Source organism: Gobio gobio (genome assembly GCF_949357685.1).
Source record: "Gobio gobio genome assembly, chromosome: 7".
In the NCBI taxonomy this organism is placed as follows: Eukaryota; Metazoa; Chordata; class Actinopteri; order Cypriniformes; family Gobionidae; genus Gobio; species Gobio gobio.
The window spans coordinates 22,570,853-22,588,314 of record NC_137103.1 but is presented as its reverse complement, the minus strand read 5'-3'; the positions used below and the strand labels follow the sequence as shown (position 1 = coordinate 22,588,314).

Genomic DNA, 17,462 nt, shown 5'->3' with positions numbered 1-17,462 from the left:
GTTCTTGTACCGTAGTCACAGCTGTCAAGGGAATGAAGTACTGTGTCCTTGTTACCTGTACATCTACTTACTAAGGTAATAACAGTCAATTTAAAGGGGTGATGAATTGAGAAATCAACTTTCCTTTGAGCTTTTGATATATAAAAGTTAATCGTGATATAAGAATGTCCTGTAAGTTTCAGAGCTGAAAACTTCCTTGTTAGTCAAAGAAAAGCTTTTATTGACACCAGGCCCAGAAAACGCTCGATCTCAGAATATGTCGGACATTGACGTCATAGAATGCAGAAGCGCCGCCCTCAAGCCCGCCCACCGACTCGTGGAGCTAAATGGGTCGCACTACCGAGCATAAAACATGCCGGTTCCAGCTCATGTGCGTAAGACATTGCGAATTTGTTCGCTTCATTTCACCGCAGAATCGATTGTAAACAAGATACCGGTCGAGACTGGATTTGCAGACATATTGAGATTAAAACACAATGCTGTGCCTTCTATATTGGATCCGACAGGAACGGTGCAACACACTTGTGTGAGTAAAACATGTTTTTTGTGTGTTAGCATTGCATTGTTACAGATCGTTTGATTTCTATTGATTACATACCTTAGCACGCTGTCACAGGCTCTTTTATTTGAGGTGTTATTGGTTCATTCGTGATCAGTCTCGGACTTGTAACGTTATGGGCCAGGGCTCGCAAAGCCCAACATCCCGGGCCTATTTGTTATTCAGAAGGGCTACCAAAACGTATCACCGGCCTGCCGAGAGGCTATCTTAAAAAGTGAAATAACATTCCTTTGCGCGCACGTGTGCGTGTGTGTCTGTACGGTTTGCGGTTATATTCACTGATCGGGCGGCCGAGTAATAAAAAAAATAACATTCCAATCAATCGTGGGTGGATGAGAGATGAATCCTTGTTTGTTTGATAAAGATATTTTGCCAGTCCTGTGAGCGTTTCCCCAGACGCTTTCAAAACAATCCCCACATTTACTGAGGGGAGCTGAAGCTCATTAAATATGCAAATCTGATCCAATCCTAGCCGTGGGCATTTACTTCCAAGTCTTCAGTGCGGCACGCCCATCAAAACCGAGCGGGTCTTTAGAGAGCCTCAAAACCAAGGCAGAAAATAGCCTATTACTTATTCATTATGATGTTTCTGAATCTTAAAACCACGTGAATGTCATAAGTTTATCTCAGACAACAGTATAAAAAATAAAAAAGCCAGTTCATGACCCCTTTAATTACTAGCAACTAAACCTAAACCATGTTGTTAATTGTTCATTTACTCACCGTCTTGTTCCAAGTTTCAAACCAGTTTGTCTTTTGTGTTTCTTTGCAAACACAAAAGTGTCTTGTAATGTCCAGAGTTGTGTTTTCCATACATTAAAAAGACAAGATCCAAAAAGCAACGTAAAATACTGATTATGAATATGCCATTTGCTGTATAGCTGTCAAAAATGGAAGCCTGTTTCCGGCTCCATATAATTGAAATCAGGGTCACACTTTAGTTTGGGTTTTGCCTCAAACTCCTAATTTACTGCTTATTAATAGTTAATAGGTAGTTATTTTAGTATTTAAGTTTAGTTATTGGGTAGGATTAAGGGATGTACAGGGCCGAATTTCATTTTGGAAAATGGGGGGGATTCCCCCTTAGGTGATTCTTATGGGGGGACTTTTTGATTTGAGGGAGGAGTTGTAATTCTTTTTTAAGTTACATTTATCTCACCTAAATGTTTGTTCACTCATTGTATTTGTGTTTTTACAATGGGGCAATGTTGTTGCGTAAGATTTTACACAACACAAGGAAGCTTGATTTCAATATTTGAATTAAACTGAAAAAAATTGCACAAATAAATATAGTAGAATAACGATAAATTGGACGTTTTTTGGGGAGTAAGTCTAATGCTAGTATTCAGAAATACTACAGAAACGTAATAAAGTAATCAAATGTAAATTAACTTGATAGTATTTTAGTCCTGTATAAGTTAAATGCATATGGTATTAATCCTGATTCCTTACAATTACAATTAAATCTATCTTTTGTTGTTTTATCAACATTAATGACAGACATGTTAGGCTGCTGTCACTTTAAGAGCTAGTGCACAATATCCATTATACTGTTTTCATTATACTGCCACATGACACGCGTTTTCTTTCTCATCTGTATGTTTAAGAGATAGCCGACTGTTTACAAAGGATACTCCCTAAGGTCGGAATTTTAACATAATTGTGTTTGTTTTTGACCGTTAAAACGCTATAATCTGCAAAAAAGAACTTTTTTTTTTTTTTTTTTTTTTTTTTTTACTCGCAAGCTGTTTGTGAGGTGGCTTTATGTATGTGTGCAGAGAAAACCATCTCTCAGAGAGCACGCGAGTACTGAATAGTTTAAAAACTCTTGAATGTTTAAATTGTCAGATTTAAAAACTTAAAACTTTAGTGATGATGCAACACTGGCCCGATTGTGCAAGTGACAATTACGTCAACTGTCCTGACTCTCTGAAACACGAGAGTCTAGTATAGCCGCCTGCTGTGCGCGCTTGGCGCTTGCCTTGTGCAACCCATTTTGATAGACCGAGAGAGCGAGAGACACAGCACTGCTGAATCGCACACGCAGTTTGTGAAATTGCGTCCTGCAGAAAGTTTTCAAATGACTGATTTGATTTGATAATCTGTGTGGATTAGTTTACTCATACAACCTACGTGTTAAAGTGAATGAATGTTTAGGGGAATTTCCCACATTATAAGCGCAAGACCTGTGTGACTTATTAAAATACTGTGCAATACCAATGCCGAAATTCGAGCCCTAATGTAGAATATTATCGTGCAGAATAAGGCATTAATATGTGTTTTATAAGTACTAATACACAACTTGTATGCTAGTAATATGCAAGCTAAGAAACAACTAAGTTAATAGTTCTGAAAGCGATTTCAGTAACACTTTAGTTTAGGGTCCAATTCTGACAATTTTTTTTCTTCCAGCTGATGAACGGTACAAACATGGATAGCCAATCAGAATCCACTCAACTTTAAAGATCTCAAGCTTTACTTAACTGCAGCATACAGTCATAATAAACAGAATGATAATGTGCGTTGGTGTGGACGCTAATATAGTTATTGTTGTTATTCTCTTTGTTCTTGGTTATCGTGTTTCCAGAATGTTTTTGTCTTCTTCCCCTTGTGTATTTGTTAAAAATGCCTTCCTTTCTGGCATAATGATCCGTTGAATAGATATTCCTTTTGATATGCCTGAGTGCATGCCAGATAGCCTCAGTAGGCTGACCTGCTGATGCTAACATTTCTGTTTTTGTCTGCACATCTGTCTTTTCTTCACTCTTTAGTGATTTAAACCTCAACTGAGATCATATGGGCTTCTGTCATGCCTCTGTCATTTCTCGGTGTAAGCAGATTCGTTCCCCACTGAGCATGTATGAGACACAATTCCAGACTAGTATGTTGTCACGCTATGGAGCTGAAAAATCCCTCAGGAATATACCAACGTCTGTATGCACATTCTGTCATTCTTCATCAATCGGGATCAACATTGAGTCGTTTCCCTTCTTCACTGTGCTTCTTTATAGTAAATGCCATCCTAGGAATGCTCTTTTTGGGGCGTTTTGGTGGGAATCATTATAAAGTGTCTGATGGGTTCTTGAGTAATTAAAGTCAATGGGGCTTAACCGTGAGTGATGTAGTGCACTTGAATTCAGGCCGGAGGGAAATGCAGAATGAAATTGTCAATATGCGCTAGAGACTGCCACAGACATTCCGTTAGTGGCTGTCAACAATAGGGGCTTTCGCACCGGAGGAACCTTTTCATAGATCCTAGATCAAATGGCGGAAGTACCCGCTTTTTTGCACGTTCGCACTGCAGGAACTGGGAGCGAATGTAGTTCTAGGAACACCTTTTGGGGGAACTAAATTAGCTCCTACTTCAGAGTAGGGTCTTACCCAGCACAATAGCGACTACCAGTGATGCAGGTGTACACTGATTGGCCGAACGCACGCAAAACACCGGCGCCCGCCATTTTAAAAAAGCCCCGAATCTGATGGTTAAGGTCAAAAGGCTGTAGCGATAACAATAGTAGCGTCCACAACAAACTATAGATTTCTGTTTATTATAAACATGTGCTGCAGTTTTGTCATCTGCTGCTTGAGCTCATTAATTTTAACCGATTGGCTGTCAATACTTTTATCATTCATTTGTTGGAAAAAATCACTGTGAAAGTAATTCCAACGATATTGTTCCTCTGTGCCATTATAGTTGTGGTGTGGACTCTACTATTTACCGTTATTATAGTGTTTGTCCTTGGTGTGAACGGGCCTATAGTCTGATCCTAGTTTATAGAGGAATCGCCAGACTAGTATTGTTTTAGCAACATTTCATGTACATTTTAGAAGGTCCCATTGTTTTTGGCTCTGTGAAAAATCTGTCCAAGATGGTGGACAAAGGGGGGGTAATACTTCACTATAAGACGTTCAGTACCAACAAAAATAATACATGTTCAATTCAGTGTTATTGTGCCTTTTGCGTGTTTGTTAGCTTAGCAACATGCTAACACCAAGCTGTTATATTTAATCTAAGTAGAACTATTTGTTTCTGTCTATGTGCAATGTTCGAAGTTAGTTACCTGATTCCATTTCATTTAGGATGTGGGCAATAGACAGCTAGGCAGCACACTAGTGTTCTTTTTGTAGATCTATTCATCCCTCTTTGTATTTCTTTTGTTCCAGTGCTGAGGCTGCTGAAGGAGGGAGCTGACCTGAACACAGTGAATTCCTCAGGAGGATCTCTGCTCCATCTGGTAAGAACATAAGGACAAGCTCTGACAAATTCAGTTACACGTGCATTGCCTCTCGAGCTGTCATACACTCTGACTGTGATGTCCTCTGCAGAAATTCTATCTGCTTTTTTTTTTTTAAGCATTGTCTAAATCCTTCACCACTGAGGTCCTCTACAATGTATTACATATCGTCGCTGCCCGATGAAACTCACGTATGTCCAAAACGGTTACTTTTCAGGAAGTGAAAAAAACACCGTATTTCAAAAGCAGTTGAATGTAGCGTTGTCATACTTGGTACGGCATCTTTACATGTAACCATATTCTTGCCAGTGTAATGATATAATCCACATTTGACCAAAATTGAGTTCAAATGGACTTACGTGCATATTTTACAGTAACGGTGGTCGATACGCGTTCTTCCGATCATTAATTAGAATGGCCAAGTCGCGTTTCATATTGACAGAGGAATACGCTCAGTTTATTAAATAGCCTACATCTTAGTTTATTAAGTACGCTTAGTTTATTTAATATTAATTATAAATTTAATAAATGTCTCTTGCAAACTATGAAGGGACAATGAATCAATACACTGACATGGTAATGCTAGACAGATACTTTGTTTGTACAGTCCTACCGTAATTTTGTCACTCCTAGACGTACGACTGGCGTCAGGGGGGAAACGTGTACCTCGATGAAGGAAAGTCATTGTCTCACCAGGCAATGTTTCACGAGACCTGCGAGATGCTTCCACAGGGCGGGAGATACGCGGTGTGATTGACAGCTTTGACACCAAATGGATATACATGGAAATCAGATGACATGATTTCACAACTTTTCATTGGCCATTTAGATATGTGAAGCATACTGTATACGGAAATGAACCTGGACATTCAATCCGTCTCAAAATCGGCAAAATGGACATACGTGGTTTTCATCGGACAGCGACGATATGCTTAAACATTTCTGACTTTAAATTAAGATTGGAGAATTGAAGCCACACCTGGAATAAACCATTGGAAGTGAATGGAAAAGGTTTTTTTTTTAAGTTGTTGAATAAGGTCTATATACTATCAGCCTCAATGTAAAAAAACAACAACAAAAAAACACTCTTACTGTTCCCAGTCAAATATGACAGTGAACAGACAATATTTAATCATTTTTTGAAAAGCTTAGGAGGGTTGAAGATCTTAATTCATTTTCCTTTATTGGGCAACTTCTGGTTATATGCGACACTGACATGTTCTGTTGAATGCCTGCTTGTCAACTAAATGGTAGGCTTCCACTACACTCCCTTTAGTTGGTTCATTGTAACTCTGGGAAACATTTGACACCATTCAGTGACACTGACTTTAATAGACCCGGTCCAGTGTGTGAGCACTGCACTCAAGCAAGATGGATGACTTCATTTTTTGTTAGTTAATTTTGTGACCATAGGGAGGTAAATAAATGTAAAGGGTTCACCAGGGTATAGTACAGTTAAATAGAAACAAATCCAATTTCAGTGGTGATTTGATACAGTTTAATTAAGTCTTGGCACTCTATGAGTCAGAGATGCTCAAACCGAAAACAATAAATTTGTATGGTGCAGCATATGAAATCAACCATTCATACCCAATGCAATATATGCAATTAAATTTTTAATTGCAATTTTGATTATTGCACCTCTAACCGAAATCAACCTCCTCCTCTGTGCAGTTAATGTAATTATCTAATGTGAAAAGAGCCAAATCTTTTTAATCCATTTAAATGTCTCATTTAAATGCACAGTAGATTAGCTAAATAATATTTGAAAAGAGTTGAAACTCTTATTCACTAAAGCTCTCAGAAAGTTTTTTTTGGGGGGGGCAAAATGGTTTAAGTTTAGTTGAGGAAGATGACAATTCAATAAAAGCCTTCTGAAGCGAATCAATGGGTTTGTGTAAGAAAAATATCCATATTTATAACTTTGCTAACTGTAATCGCTAACTTCTGTTGTACGCACGTTTACGAGAGACTGGTGTTTCAGCATATGACGTAGAAAGCAAGCGTAGCTTAAGTTCTGGTGACGAATGCGGAAGCGGAGAGGATGGAGCAGAACAAAACTTGGTTCAACAACAAAAAAATAGCGTCCTACGTCATACGCTGGAACGCCAGTCTCTCGTGAACGTGGGTACGGCAGTTTGCGGAAGTTAGAGATTACAGTTTGTAAAGTTTTAAATATGGATATTTTTCATACACAAACGCATCGCTCTGCCTCAGAAGGCCTTTATTAACCCCCCCGAAGCCATGTGGAGCACTTTTATAATGGATGGATGCACTTTTATGGACTTCAAAACAGAAACAGCCATTCACTGCCATTTTAAAGCTTGGAAGAGCCAGGACATTTTTTAATAAAACTTTTTATTTGTATTTTAAATTGTATTTGTCTAAAAAAGAAGAATGTCGTATACACCTAGCATGAGGGTGAGTAAATCATGGGCTAATTTTCATTTTTGGGTGAACTATCCCTTCAAAAGCAGCTAGGCTGCTTAATGAAAACCAAGGTTGGCCAAATATTGTTGGATTATGGAGATTTCTGTTAGATTGCTCCTCTGTGACTGGGAATGCTACATGCCTATGTCCTCTTTTGCTTTTGTCTCTGCAGTGTGCCCGCCATGACAATGTGTTCGCAGCAGAGATTTTGATAGATAAGGGACTGAATGTCAACCTGCAGGATGAGGACCTCTGGACTGCCCTGCATCTGGCCTGCGCCTGCGATCACGCAGACATGGTGCTGCTGCTTCTGCTGGTGAGGAATACAAGTCAATTCTATTCAATTCAAATGTATTTGCAATACATATTGTTTCAAAGCAGCTTTTCAGAAAATGCTTGTTTCAGTGTATTTGATACAATACGAATACACAACGCACACAGACACCATCAAATCAAATCTTTTAACCCATATCTATTAGCTTTTGAGTTTACTTCAAAGCTTAAAATTTTACTTAAAAGTATAACAGATAAACACGTTGACAGTTGTTTGTGTTCTGGAAAAAGAGAATAAAAATCGTAATTATTTATCTTGCATTCAGGGGCATATAAAATCAAAAATAGCTTTCTTCCGGGATTGCAGGGCCAACACAGGAACGAAAAATGTACTTGTCAAGTGTTTTAATGGGGTTTTAAAGGGAATTCTTGTCATTTCTCTTCGACTGTGTCATCTGTGACACCCCTCTTTAATACGATTAAAAGGTTTGTGTACTGAAGGATGACAGAAAAAATAAGATGGAAGAGATGAAAAACATGACTGCCTACCTCTCTGCACTCTCTCACCGGGGTATTGAGAATTTAATGAGGTCCCTGACACACCACACCCCTGACCAGCCTTGGAGTGTGTGTGTGTTTATTTGCATGTGCATTTCAGTAACACATAGGCGCCCAGAGCACATCTCCAAAGGTGGAGCATTTTGGAGCTTCAGATATCATTATGTGGAATAGAGCAACCAGGATATTTTTTTCAATATGTCTATTTTTGTGTTTCAATAGGAAACAATTCCATATAGTAAATGATGACACAAATACCTTTTAAAGTCAAACATGTATAAAGTCGCAGTCGTATGTAAAAAAAAAAAAAAAAGAGCCGCACACACTTCTCTCCTGCAAGAGGAAATCCGACTAAGACAGCTTAAAGTAAAGTTCTATCATATGTTGGACATGTCGGATCAGATGAGCGTAATCCTCCACAGTGCTGACAGATCCAGGCAGGATCAGGATTTCCCTGTGTCTTTAGACAGGCTGTGTTCAGCCAGCACGCAATCATGTCAGATCACTGCCTTTACCACAAACAAACACAGCAAATCCTCCAAACCAAAACGCAGGTGATTTAACTTACTCTGACAGAATGTCTTTAGTGTTTCTGTAACCAGATTTTTTTTATGTGTAAAATGTATTTTAGTTTTATTACTTAACTTTTACTATTTTAAGTTTTCTTGAAATACTGTTTGCAACACTTTTTTTACTTTTGAAATGTGACTTATTTGTGAATTGATCGTGAACATTTTTTCAATATTACATTTTTTTTATATCATTTTTTTTTTATATTAAATTATTTTGAGCCCAAAACTTCATACGACAGAATTAGAGTTGCATGATATCAGATTTTTGTTGTTGTTTTTTTGACGTTTTTTAAATACAGGAATTTTCAAAGGATGACTTAAATATGACCCAATATTGCCAAAGGTATTGGGACACCTGTCCAAATAATTGAATTCAGGTGTTCCAATCACTTCCATGCTCAGAGGTGTATAAAATCAAGCACCTAGGCATGCAGACTGCTTCTATTTTGTGAAAGAATGGGTCGCTCTCAGGAGCTCAGTGAATTCAAGCGTGGTACTGTGATGGGTCCATTCGTGAGTTTTCCTCACTACTAAATATTCCACGGTCAACTGTTAATGGTATTATAACAAAGTGGAAGCAATTGTGAACAACAGCAACTCTGCCATGAATTGGTAGGCCACGTAAAATCACAGAGTGGGGTCAGCGCATGCTGAGGTGAACAGTGTGCAGAAGTCGCCAACTTTCTGAGAGTCAATAGCTACAGACCTCCAAACTTCATGTGGCCTTCAGATTAGCTCAAGAACAGCGCATAGAGAGCTTCATGGAATGGGTTTTCATGGCCGAGCAGCTGCATCCAAGCCTTACATCACCAAGTGCAATGCAAAGCGTCGGATGCAGTGGTGTAAAGCACACCGCCACTGGACTCTAGAGGAGTGGGGACATGTTCTCTGTAGTGACGAATCACGCTTCTCTGTCTGGCAATCTGATGGACAAGTCTGGGTTTAGCAGCTGCCAGGAGAAAGGTACTTGCCTGAGTTCATTGTGCATACCAGCACAATGGACATTAGCAATGGCATTTTGGACAATTTGATGCTCCCAACATTGTGGGAACAGTATGGGGATGGCCACTTCCTGTTCTAACATGACTGCGCACCAGTGCACAACGCAAGGTCCATATTACAGACATTGATGAGCAAGTTTGGTCTGGAGGAACTTGACTGGCCTGCACAGAGTCCTGACCTCAATAGAACACCTTTGGGATGAATTAGAGCGGAGACTGCGAGCCAGGCCTTCTCGTTCAACATCAGTGCCTGACCTCACAAATGTGCTTCTAGAAGAATGGTCAAAAATTTGTGGCCTTGTGGAAAGCCTTCCCAGAAGAGTTGAAGCTGTTATAGCTGCAAAGCATGGGCCAACTCCATATGAAACCCTATGGATTAAGAATGGGATGTCATTAAAGTTCATGTGCATATAAAGGCAGGTGTCCCAAAACTTTTGGCAATATAGTGTAGCTATTTTAATAAATAATTAATAATTCTCCAATGATTGGAGTGATTTTGTCGGGGAGTGCATGGTAAAAAAAACTCTGAAGACCATTCCTTTAGGGCTGACCAGTTTGGGAATAACTTGACAAATTTATGTGGTCACACTAGAAGCGCTACCTTGAGGAGCGAAGTAGCGATGCTGGGAGAAGGGAAATCTATTTAGAGCACTTTATTTTATTAATTAAAATATCGATATCAATATTTGATATATCGTATTGATTTCTCGTATCGCATGGAGAAGGACAACAATATATTGCCCGATTGATATTTTGTCCCACCCTTAGTTCTCACTTGGTTATGCTATAAGAACCAACACAAACCTATTTCAGTAACCATAAATTATTTTCATAGACCATTGTTTTTTTTAGCCTGTTGTTGTCATGCTCAATTCTAGTCAGAATATGAGTCTGATACTGCTCCGTTGGGTTGTGATTATGGGGCGTGTTTCAACTGAACCAGGAAAGACCTCAATTGGATAGACCTACAACCAATCAGAGCAACGGAGCGACGCATAGCGTTAGTTGTCAAATATCAACAGAACTCAACTGCACACAGTGTTGCCAAGTCCCCGGTTTTGCCGCGGGATGTTTTTCCATGTCCTCGGGTTGAAGCAACCTCAATTATGTGATATTTAGACCCAGGCAACCCTGCCAAAAAAACACACATTTTATCCCCCCGGAAAGCTTTTGGGCTAGTTTTGAGTAGCAATTGGGCGGGTTTTGTTGTGAAAACTTGGCAACCCTGTGCACGCACGCTGGAAGAAGTAGAAGAAGATGAGTGTAAACAATCTTTGCCGGTGTTGTAAAAAAGAATTTAAGGATACACAGAGTACTTACAACACGATCATCATTTCTGAGAGAAATAGTGAAGGTGAATGCAAAATGTTGTGGGCGGGGCTAAGTTCGGTTGGCATCCAGGCTATTGTTTTTTACCAATTCGATATGACCTTCAAATTATAATGATCAAATAATTGTTATTTATTTTAAAATAAAAATAATAACATTTGAAATGTTATTGTAATAAAAGTATTGTACTGTAAACATTACTATTAAAATAAAAATCTCTATCTTTATCTCAAATGTTAAATCCATCAACATTTTATTCTGGTGGAAATCTGCAGTGAGCCCTTAAAGCTTCTTTTTTTTTTATTAGCAACCGATTCATTAACGCTTCTCAGTACAAATCTGGTAAAAAAAAGTTGGCACGCATTGCATGTTATAAGCAAAATGCAGAGCTTGTGTGGAGCAGATTTACGATTTGATAATCACACTAAGCCATATTGTGAATTTGGTGTTTTTGTTATATTGTGGTGCCCTAACTAGAACACTACCCCTTGGATTCACAGACAGTTAAAACACAAGTGTGTCACTGTTGTTCTTTTCACCGTTATGTCAGTCAAAAGCTCAGTCTGTGTGCGTGACAGTGAAAACTCAAAGTAACAGGGATATATGGGTTATTTTTAGCGCAGTGACTTCAAAGCGCTTCTTTCCTAAGGAGAGTTTCTACTCCAAATGTTAGAGTGGAGAGAAGAAGCTCAAGATTATTTCTGCCTATTGACGCCAGTGCAGCACAGCATGCAGATGTAGTTTGTTTGCTATGGGCACTGATAGGCCACGAATATTTGGGTCCTATTTCTCAAATGTGCGGCTTATTTTTTTTGCATAAAACGTAAAAATATTGCTGCACATTTTAAGGTGGCTGATTTGACAGCTTTGCGGTGGATGTTACACCAACCAATTGTTTTTGCTGAAATCTCCCCCTCTTTATCTTTGAATGACACTGTTCAAGAATGGAAGAGAGAGACTTCATCCCTGCTTGTGACATTTCTCTTAAACTTCCTGGAACAAACTTGGCGGCAAATATCGGGCCCCTCCGTGAACCCCCTTTGTAAGTTAAAATCACTATAAATATAGTTTGAGATTTTTGGCTTTGCATTTGCAAGGAAAAAGTTTGAATGAGATTGACTGTCAGCAATAATGCCAAACTTGTCGGATGTTGTCGGAGAATTGGAAAGACCATTAGTAGGCTATTGAGTTGTGCATCGCCTCCCTCAGATCCTGCAACGACTATGCAATTGAAGCATACAACTGAAAAACGGCTTTAAACACGGCTATGGTGCACTGCAGGAAAACAGAGCATCTTAATATAATCTAAAATTGACTTATAGGGACGTGGGACATTTATACCATTAATTTGTCATTGAACAGAACAGCATATCCTCCACAAATTAGGAGCCTTGGGGTGTAAACAGACTATGAATCAGTGTGTTTATCTCAGAAGAGAATCTAAAAGGAACATGCCAGGGGAAGATATTCGCCCCCTTCAATCTAAACCCATTTACAAAGATTCCTACACAAGCTGTTTCTCATCCAGTGAGCGTCATCATCCTTCATATTAATGACTGAATCATTTCATTATTATCAAGAGAATATGGAAGCTCTGCCAGCTCACGCATCACTCATGAAGCCTGATTTCCTGCATTTAGACCTCAGGTGACAATACAGATCACGATCTCATATATCAGTGGGAAATACACATTGAGATCTCTAAGAAAACTATCATCTGGTTATTGTGAAATGTGCGCCGCGGAGACACCAGCTAAGCCTGCTCTACTTTTCAGTGCGTGTGTCTGACTCCAGACCGCTTTCGCCCTGATTTTCATTGGAGCGTGAAGCAGCAAACCATGTGCGCCTGCCAGCTTACTTCAATCACAGACCTCCTTTAGGAATACTGGACAAAAATACACTTTACTACTATTACTACTACTACTACTACTACTACTACTACTACTACTACTACAGACATGTATACACACATTGCCTGTGTTCATTTCTGTTAACTACATCCATCATTACATCCAGATTGGATGCAGAGATCTAGTTCAGTCTGTATCATAAATGAAATATTATCTATGATATAATGCTTAGCCTTCTCTTCTCCACTTCAAATGTGACCTACTATGCCCTTTTTCACAAGATGTAATATAAGTAGTGTTGTCAATCGATTAAAAAACAACAAATTAATCACTCTAATTTGTTTTTCTGTAATTAATCGGGATTAAAAACATTGGAGATTTTTATATTGTAATAATTTCACAGTCCCTCTCCAAATTAATGTAGAACTGGAAGACCGCGACTATTTTTAATAATGTCATCTTTTTATGAATGAAGGCCAGTATCACTGATACTAATACTGATGTTTGATGAAATTGATTGAAAACATTTTTTATGCATCGATAGACATTCAACATTACAGTATATTTGAAAGCTATCAATTTCATCTTTTGATAGGAAAAGAACAACTTTTTATTTAAGTGAACTTAAAACAATCCTCACATGAACCCATGATAAATGTCATATATTCCTGTGGCCTTCCTACCTGTCTAACAAGTAGGAAATATACAGAAATTGAATAAAGTTATCAAACACTTTTTACAGTATTAACTGCAAAAATTAAACATAGATTAAAGGATTAGTTCACTTTAAAATGAAAATTTTCTGATAATTTACTCATCCCCATCTCATCCAAGATGTTCATGTCTTTTTTCTTCAGTCAAAGTTTTTGAGGAAAACATTCTAGGATTTGTTTTTTTTCAAATTATGTACTTCAATTGCAACCAACCGGTTGAACCCCAAATTTCAAAGGGCTCTGCATGATCCCAGACGAGGAATAGGGTCTTATCTAGCGACGGCATCTGTAATTTTCAAGAAAAAAATTAACGTTTATATACTTTTTAACCTAATTGCTCATCTTGCGCTGCTCTGCGACGTGCCATGGATTGCGCAATCACGTCGGAAAGGTCACGCTCCTAAGCAAAGCTAATCCTAAAATACAATTTTCTCCGTTACATTTGTTCTTTGAGTTAACATTATTGACAGACATCACCGCAACTGGTTTATTAGGCTGCTGTCACTTTAACATCTGCCGCTGCCGAACATGGCAACTCTTTACGTTCATTTTAGACGTTATTTAACTAATTTAAAACTGCTCTTAAGAGAATACTCGGCAAAACAGGCATTTGTCATCGTTTGAAATTGAGTAAATGGTTAAACATTTCTTTGTCTTATATGGACCTGTTGATATAAAAACTGCTTTGTCTATAGATTTTAAATTAATTTTTGAGCCTAATCTCAAAATTGTCCTATGGTGTGACTCTCTCAAGCATGGTTCAATAAATTACAACTTTCATAAGTTAAAAAGAAAAGCCTAAAAAAGGTTAATAAATACCTCAGGCGTAATTTTAAAAGTGTCTATTTTAGTAAATTACAATAGTTTTTCATCCATATATTTCTAAAAGCGAATGAACTTGATACATTTTTTTTCACTGAAAACCATGTCCTCCGGTGTGACATAAAATCAGGCGACTCCACTGACAAGTTTAATTAGTTGAAGGACCCCATTCAAGGTCATGTTACTGTGAAGCCCATTACATGTGCACATGGTAAAATTTAGTCTTAGAGTTGTTCAAATATTTAACTTTTTTGGAACCACTATATATATATATATATTTCTGTTGTCCGTTTGTGACACCCCTATATTCCTAATGCTTTCTGTCACACCACAGGACATATTTCAGTAAAAATGTAAAAAAAAGTTAGTAACAAAGTTAGTGACCCCTTATATTTTCTAAAACATCAGACTTCACACTACATGACTATGCATTTTTTTCTTTTTTTCAAAAGTGGTGTTTTACCAAAAAAAAAAGCTTTTTTAGCTGCTTATTTCTCAACTACCCGAACGTAGATTTGAATTCAGCAGTTGATAACGTGATGCACTGAACATTCTAATCACACCGGTGTGATTGTGCACTTGAAACACTTAATTGTCCGTTTTACATTTAATTTTTTTCTGGATGCTGCCTTCAAATTCATTTGGCTCAAAAATCTTAGTGTGCAATGTTGCTGTTTGAGCATAAACAACATCTGCAAAGTTACGACGCTAAAAGTTCAAATCAAAGGGAGATCACACACTCTGGGGACATCAGAGACTTATTTGACATCTTTAAGTAACTTTTAATTAGAATGACGCATCTCAAACTTATCCAACTAGGGCAAGTTTACATAGAAAAACAATGTAAAAGCAAAAATGCATTCTGTGGTTGGCCCCTTACAATGTTCATTTTTAGGCATTCATCAAAGTCATAAATTGACAGAAAAGGAATGTGTTTTGAGTTCAATATTTCTGAATGTAAACCAGCTACATAATCTCCCACTTTGTGTCTGTTTGTTTGTGTGTGTTTGTGGGAGAAAGTGTGTTTGAGCATCTGCATGTGAACTGTGCCGTTGCGCTTTGAAGCATTCTCTTTGATAGTACTCACAACAGATTTAACGTGTGTGTGTGTGAGAACTACTCTATGCTGTATGAATGAATATTTCTGAAAGTAGGCCTCATTTGCATAAAAGTATGCAAGTCAGTTTGTGCAGAGCTCACGTACGGCAGAGATAACGTGAAGACTTAATTAACTGCATGAAGACGTGATCCTTTCTGACTAGCACACATTTTCCATTTGTGAGTCTGAAGATCCCTTAAATAGTGGCCATGACCTTGCCTCTTTTTAAAACGGACCTTTCACATACACTCTGAATTAATTGGACCACAACCTTGCAAACAGCAAAATACTGTGTGCTGTCTGATGCACATGGCACCTCTATCTACCAATAAAACATTTTTTATCTTTGAGAAGAAAAGCACAAGATCATGTACAGGAATGTTAGCATGCTAGTGTTCTACTATTGGGAAAATACTAATTTTGCCCAAATGTGCAGTATGCAAATCACACTGCATGGAATAATGTAGGCAACTTGACCGTCCTTTTCCAGTTATGACAAATGTGGAAATATAAGATGAGATTTGTATTGGCTGAGACCCTATAAAATGTCTTAGTCCATATCTTTTCTTGACATTTACATTTTGACAATGGCGAATTGAGCAGAAGCATCAGTAATTGCCATCTCAAACATCAAAGTCATGACTTATTCATGACTGATTCATTAATAAATGAATTACTGTAGTTTTCACTAAATATACAGACACGTGCTAGGACACTAATTTACTAAGACACAGTAGGCTTTGAATAGGACACCTCCTTTCTGTATCCAGGGCAGGTTGATTGACACCCTTAAGTCTGACTGACATGTCATTGTTTGATTAGCTGTTTGAGGCTGACATAAATGACTGTGAATGAATGCAGCTCTGTTTGGCTCTTGAATAGGATTGAGATAATACAAAACATAAAAACAAAACAGGGATTCTCCTCAAGCAAGCCCCTTTAACCTCTTTTGTCTCTGCCTCTTCCTCCGGGTGAGTCACCCTTCTGGAGAAAGGGTTGTATCCGTTGCCATGGATACACATTTTCGATCTTCTCCGTATTACTTTTCAGCAGTCTTGCTGTCTTTTGCTCCATTTCATGTCAGTTGCAGTACATGCGGCCGTGTCTTCCACCATTTAGTCAATAGCGAGACTCTCTAAATAGATTCCCAGTTTTCATCTGGCGAGTTCCCTACGGTTGAATCTCATGAATATAGGTCAACGTTACCCTAAAATAAAAAATAAAAATAATAAAACATACTATAATACCATTAATATTTGTTGCACCTTGTTCATTTATTTCATAGTTTCAGTGTTTCTTATTAGATTTTTACCAATACAATTATTTATTTAAATGATATTTGATTCAGTAATTGTTATACTAATATACTATACCTATACTTTTAACTTTTAAGTTCTTTAAATTCATAAATGTAATGATATATTATGAAAAAACATAAATGAACACCAAAAAATAGTATGATTTGATAAATGATCATTAACCTAGATTAATGTTGTTCATCTTGTTCATGATGTATAATGCACTTTTACCAGTGGTAACAATTACACAATTACACATAAGATTACTTACAAACTTATAACACTTACACATGCAGCAAGTTTGTTTGCAAGTTAGTTAGTTGGTTTGTATTTATATATGTTATTTATTTATTTATTTATTTACTTACTTATTTACTTACTTAACACCTACACAGTTTATTTACAGATTTATTTAACACTTACACACCGTTTATATTTTTTATGTATTTATTTATAAATCATATAAATCATATTTATAAATCATAAATTAAAGAAATACAAATGCTACCAAGTATGAATAGTTTACAATTTAGGTATATTATCATGAAAATCATGTCACAGTGCAAAAAATATTTAAAAAAAAATTTGTTTTTAATTGAATTGTTGTTATTGTTTTTATTAATTCGTGTGTGTGTGTGTGTGTGTGTGTGTTTATGTGTGTGTGTGTTTGTTTATGGAAGAGTGTGTTTATAAGAGATGGAGTTTGTTTGTTTGTTTGTTTGT

At 37.5% G+C, this 17,462-nt stretch overlaps 1 protein-coding gene across 1 annotated transcript in view; it reads left to right on the top strand.

The window, feature by feature from the left end:
* myo16 (myosin XVI) overlaps positions 1 to 17,462 on the top strand; it is a gene marked incomplete at both ends in the record, with an annotated part of 227,562 nt that overhangs the window by 56,296 nt on the left and 153,804 nt on the right. The window contains 2 exons of the mRNA XM_079821463.1: positions 4,724 to 4,794; positions 7,397 to 7,540. Of these exons, the coding sequence (XP_079677589.1) occupies positions 4,724 to 4,794; positions 7,397 to 7,540 (215 nt within the window). The remainder of the gene's footprint in view (positions 1 to 4,723; positions 4,795 to 7,396; positions 7,541 to 17,462) is intronic.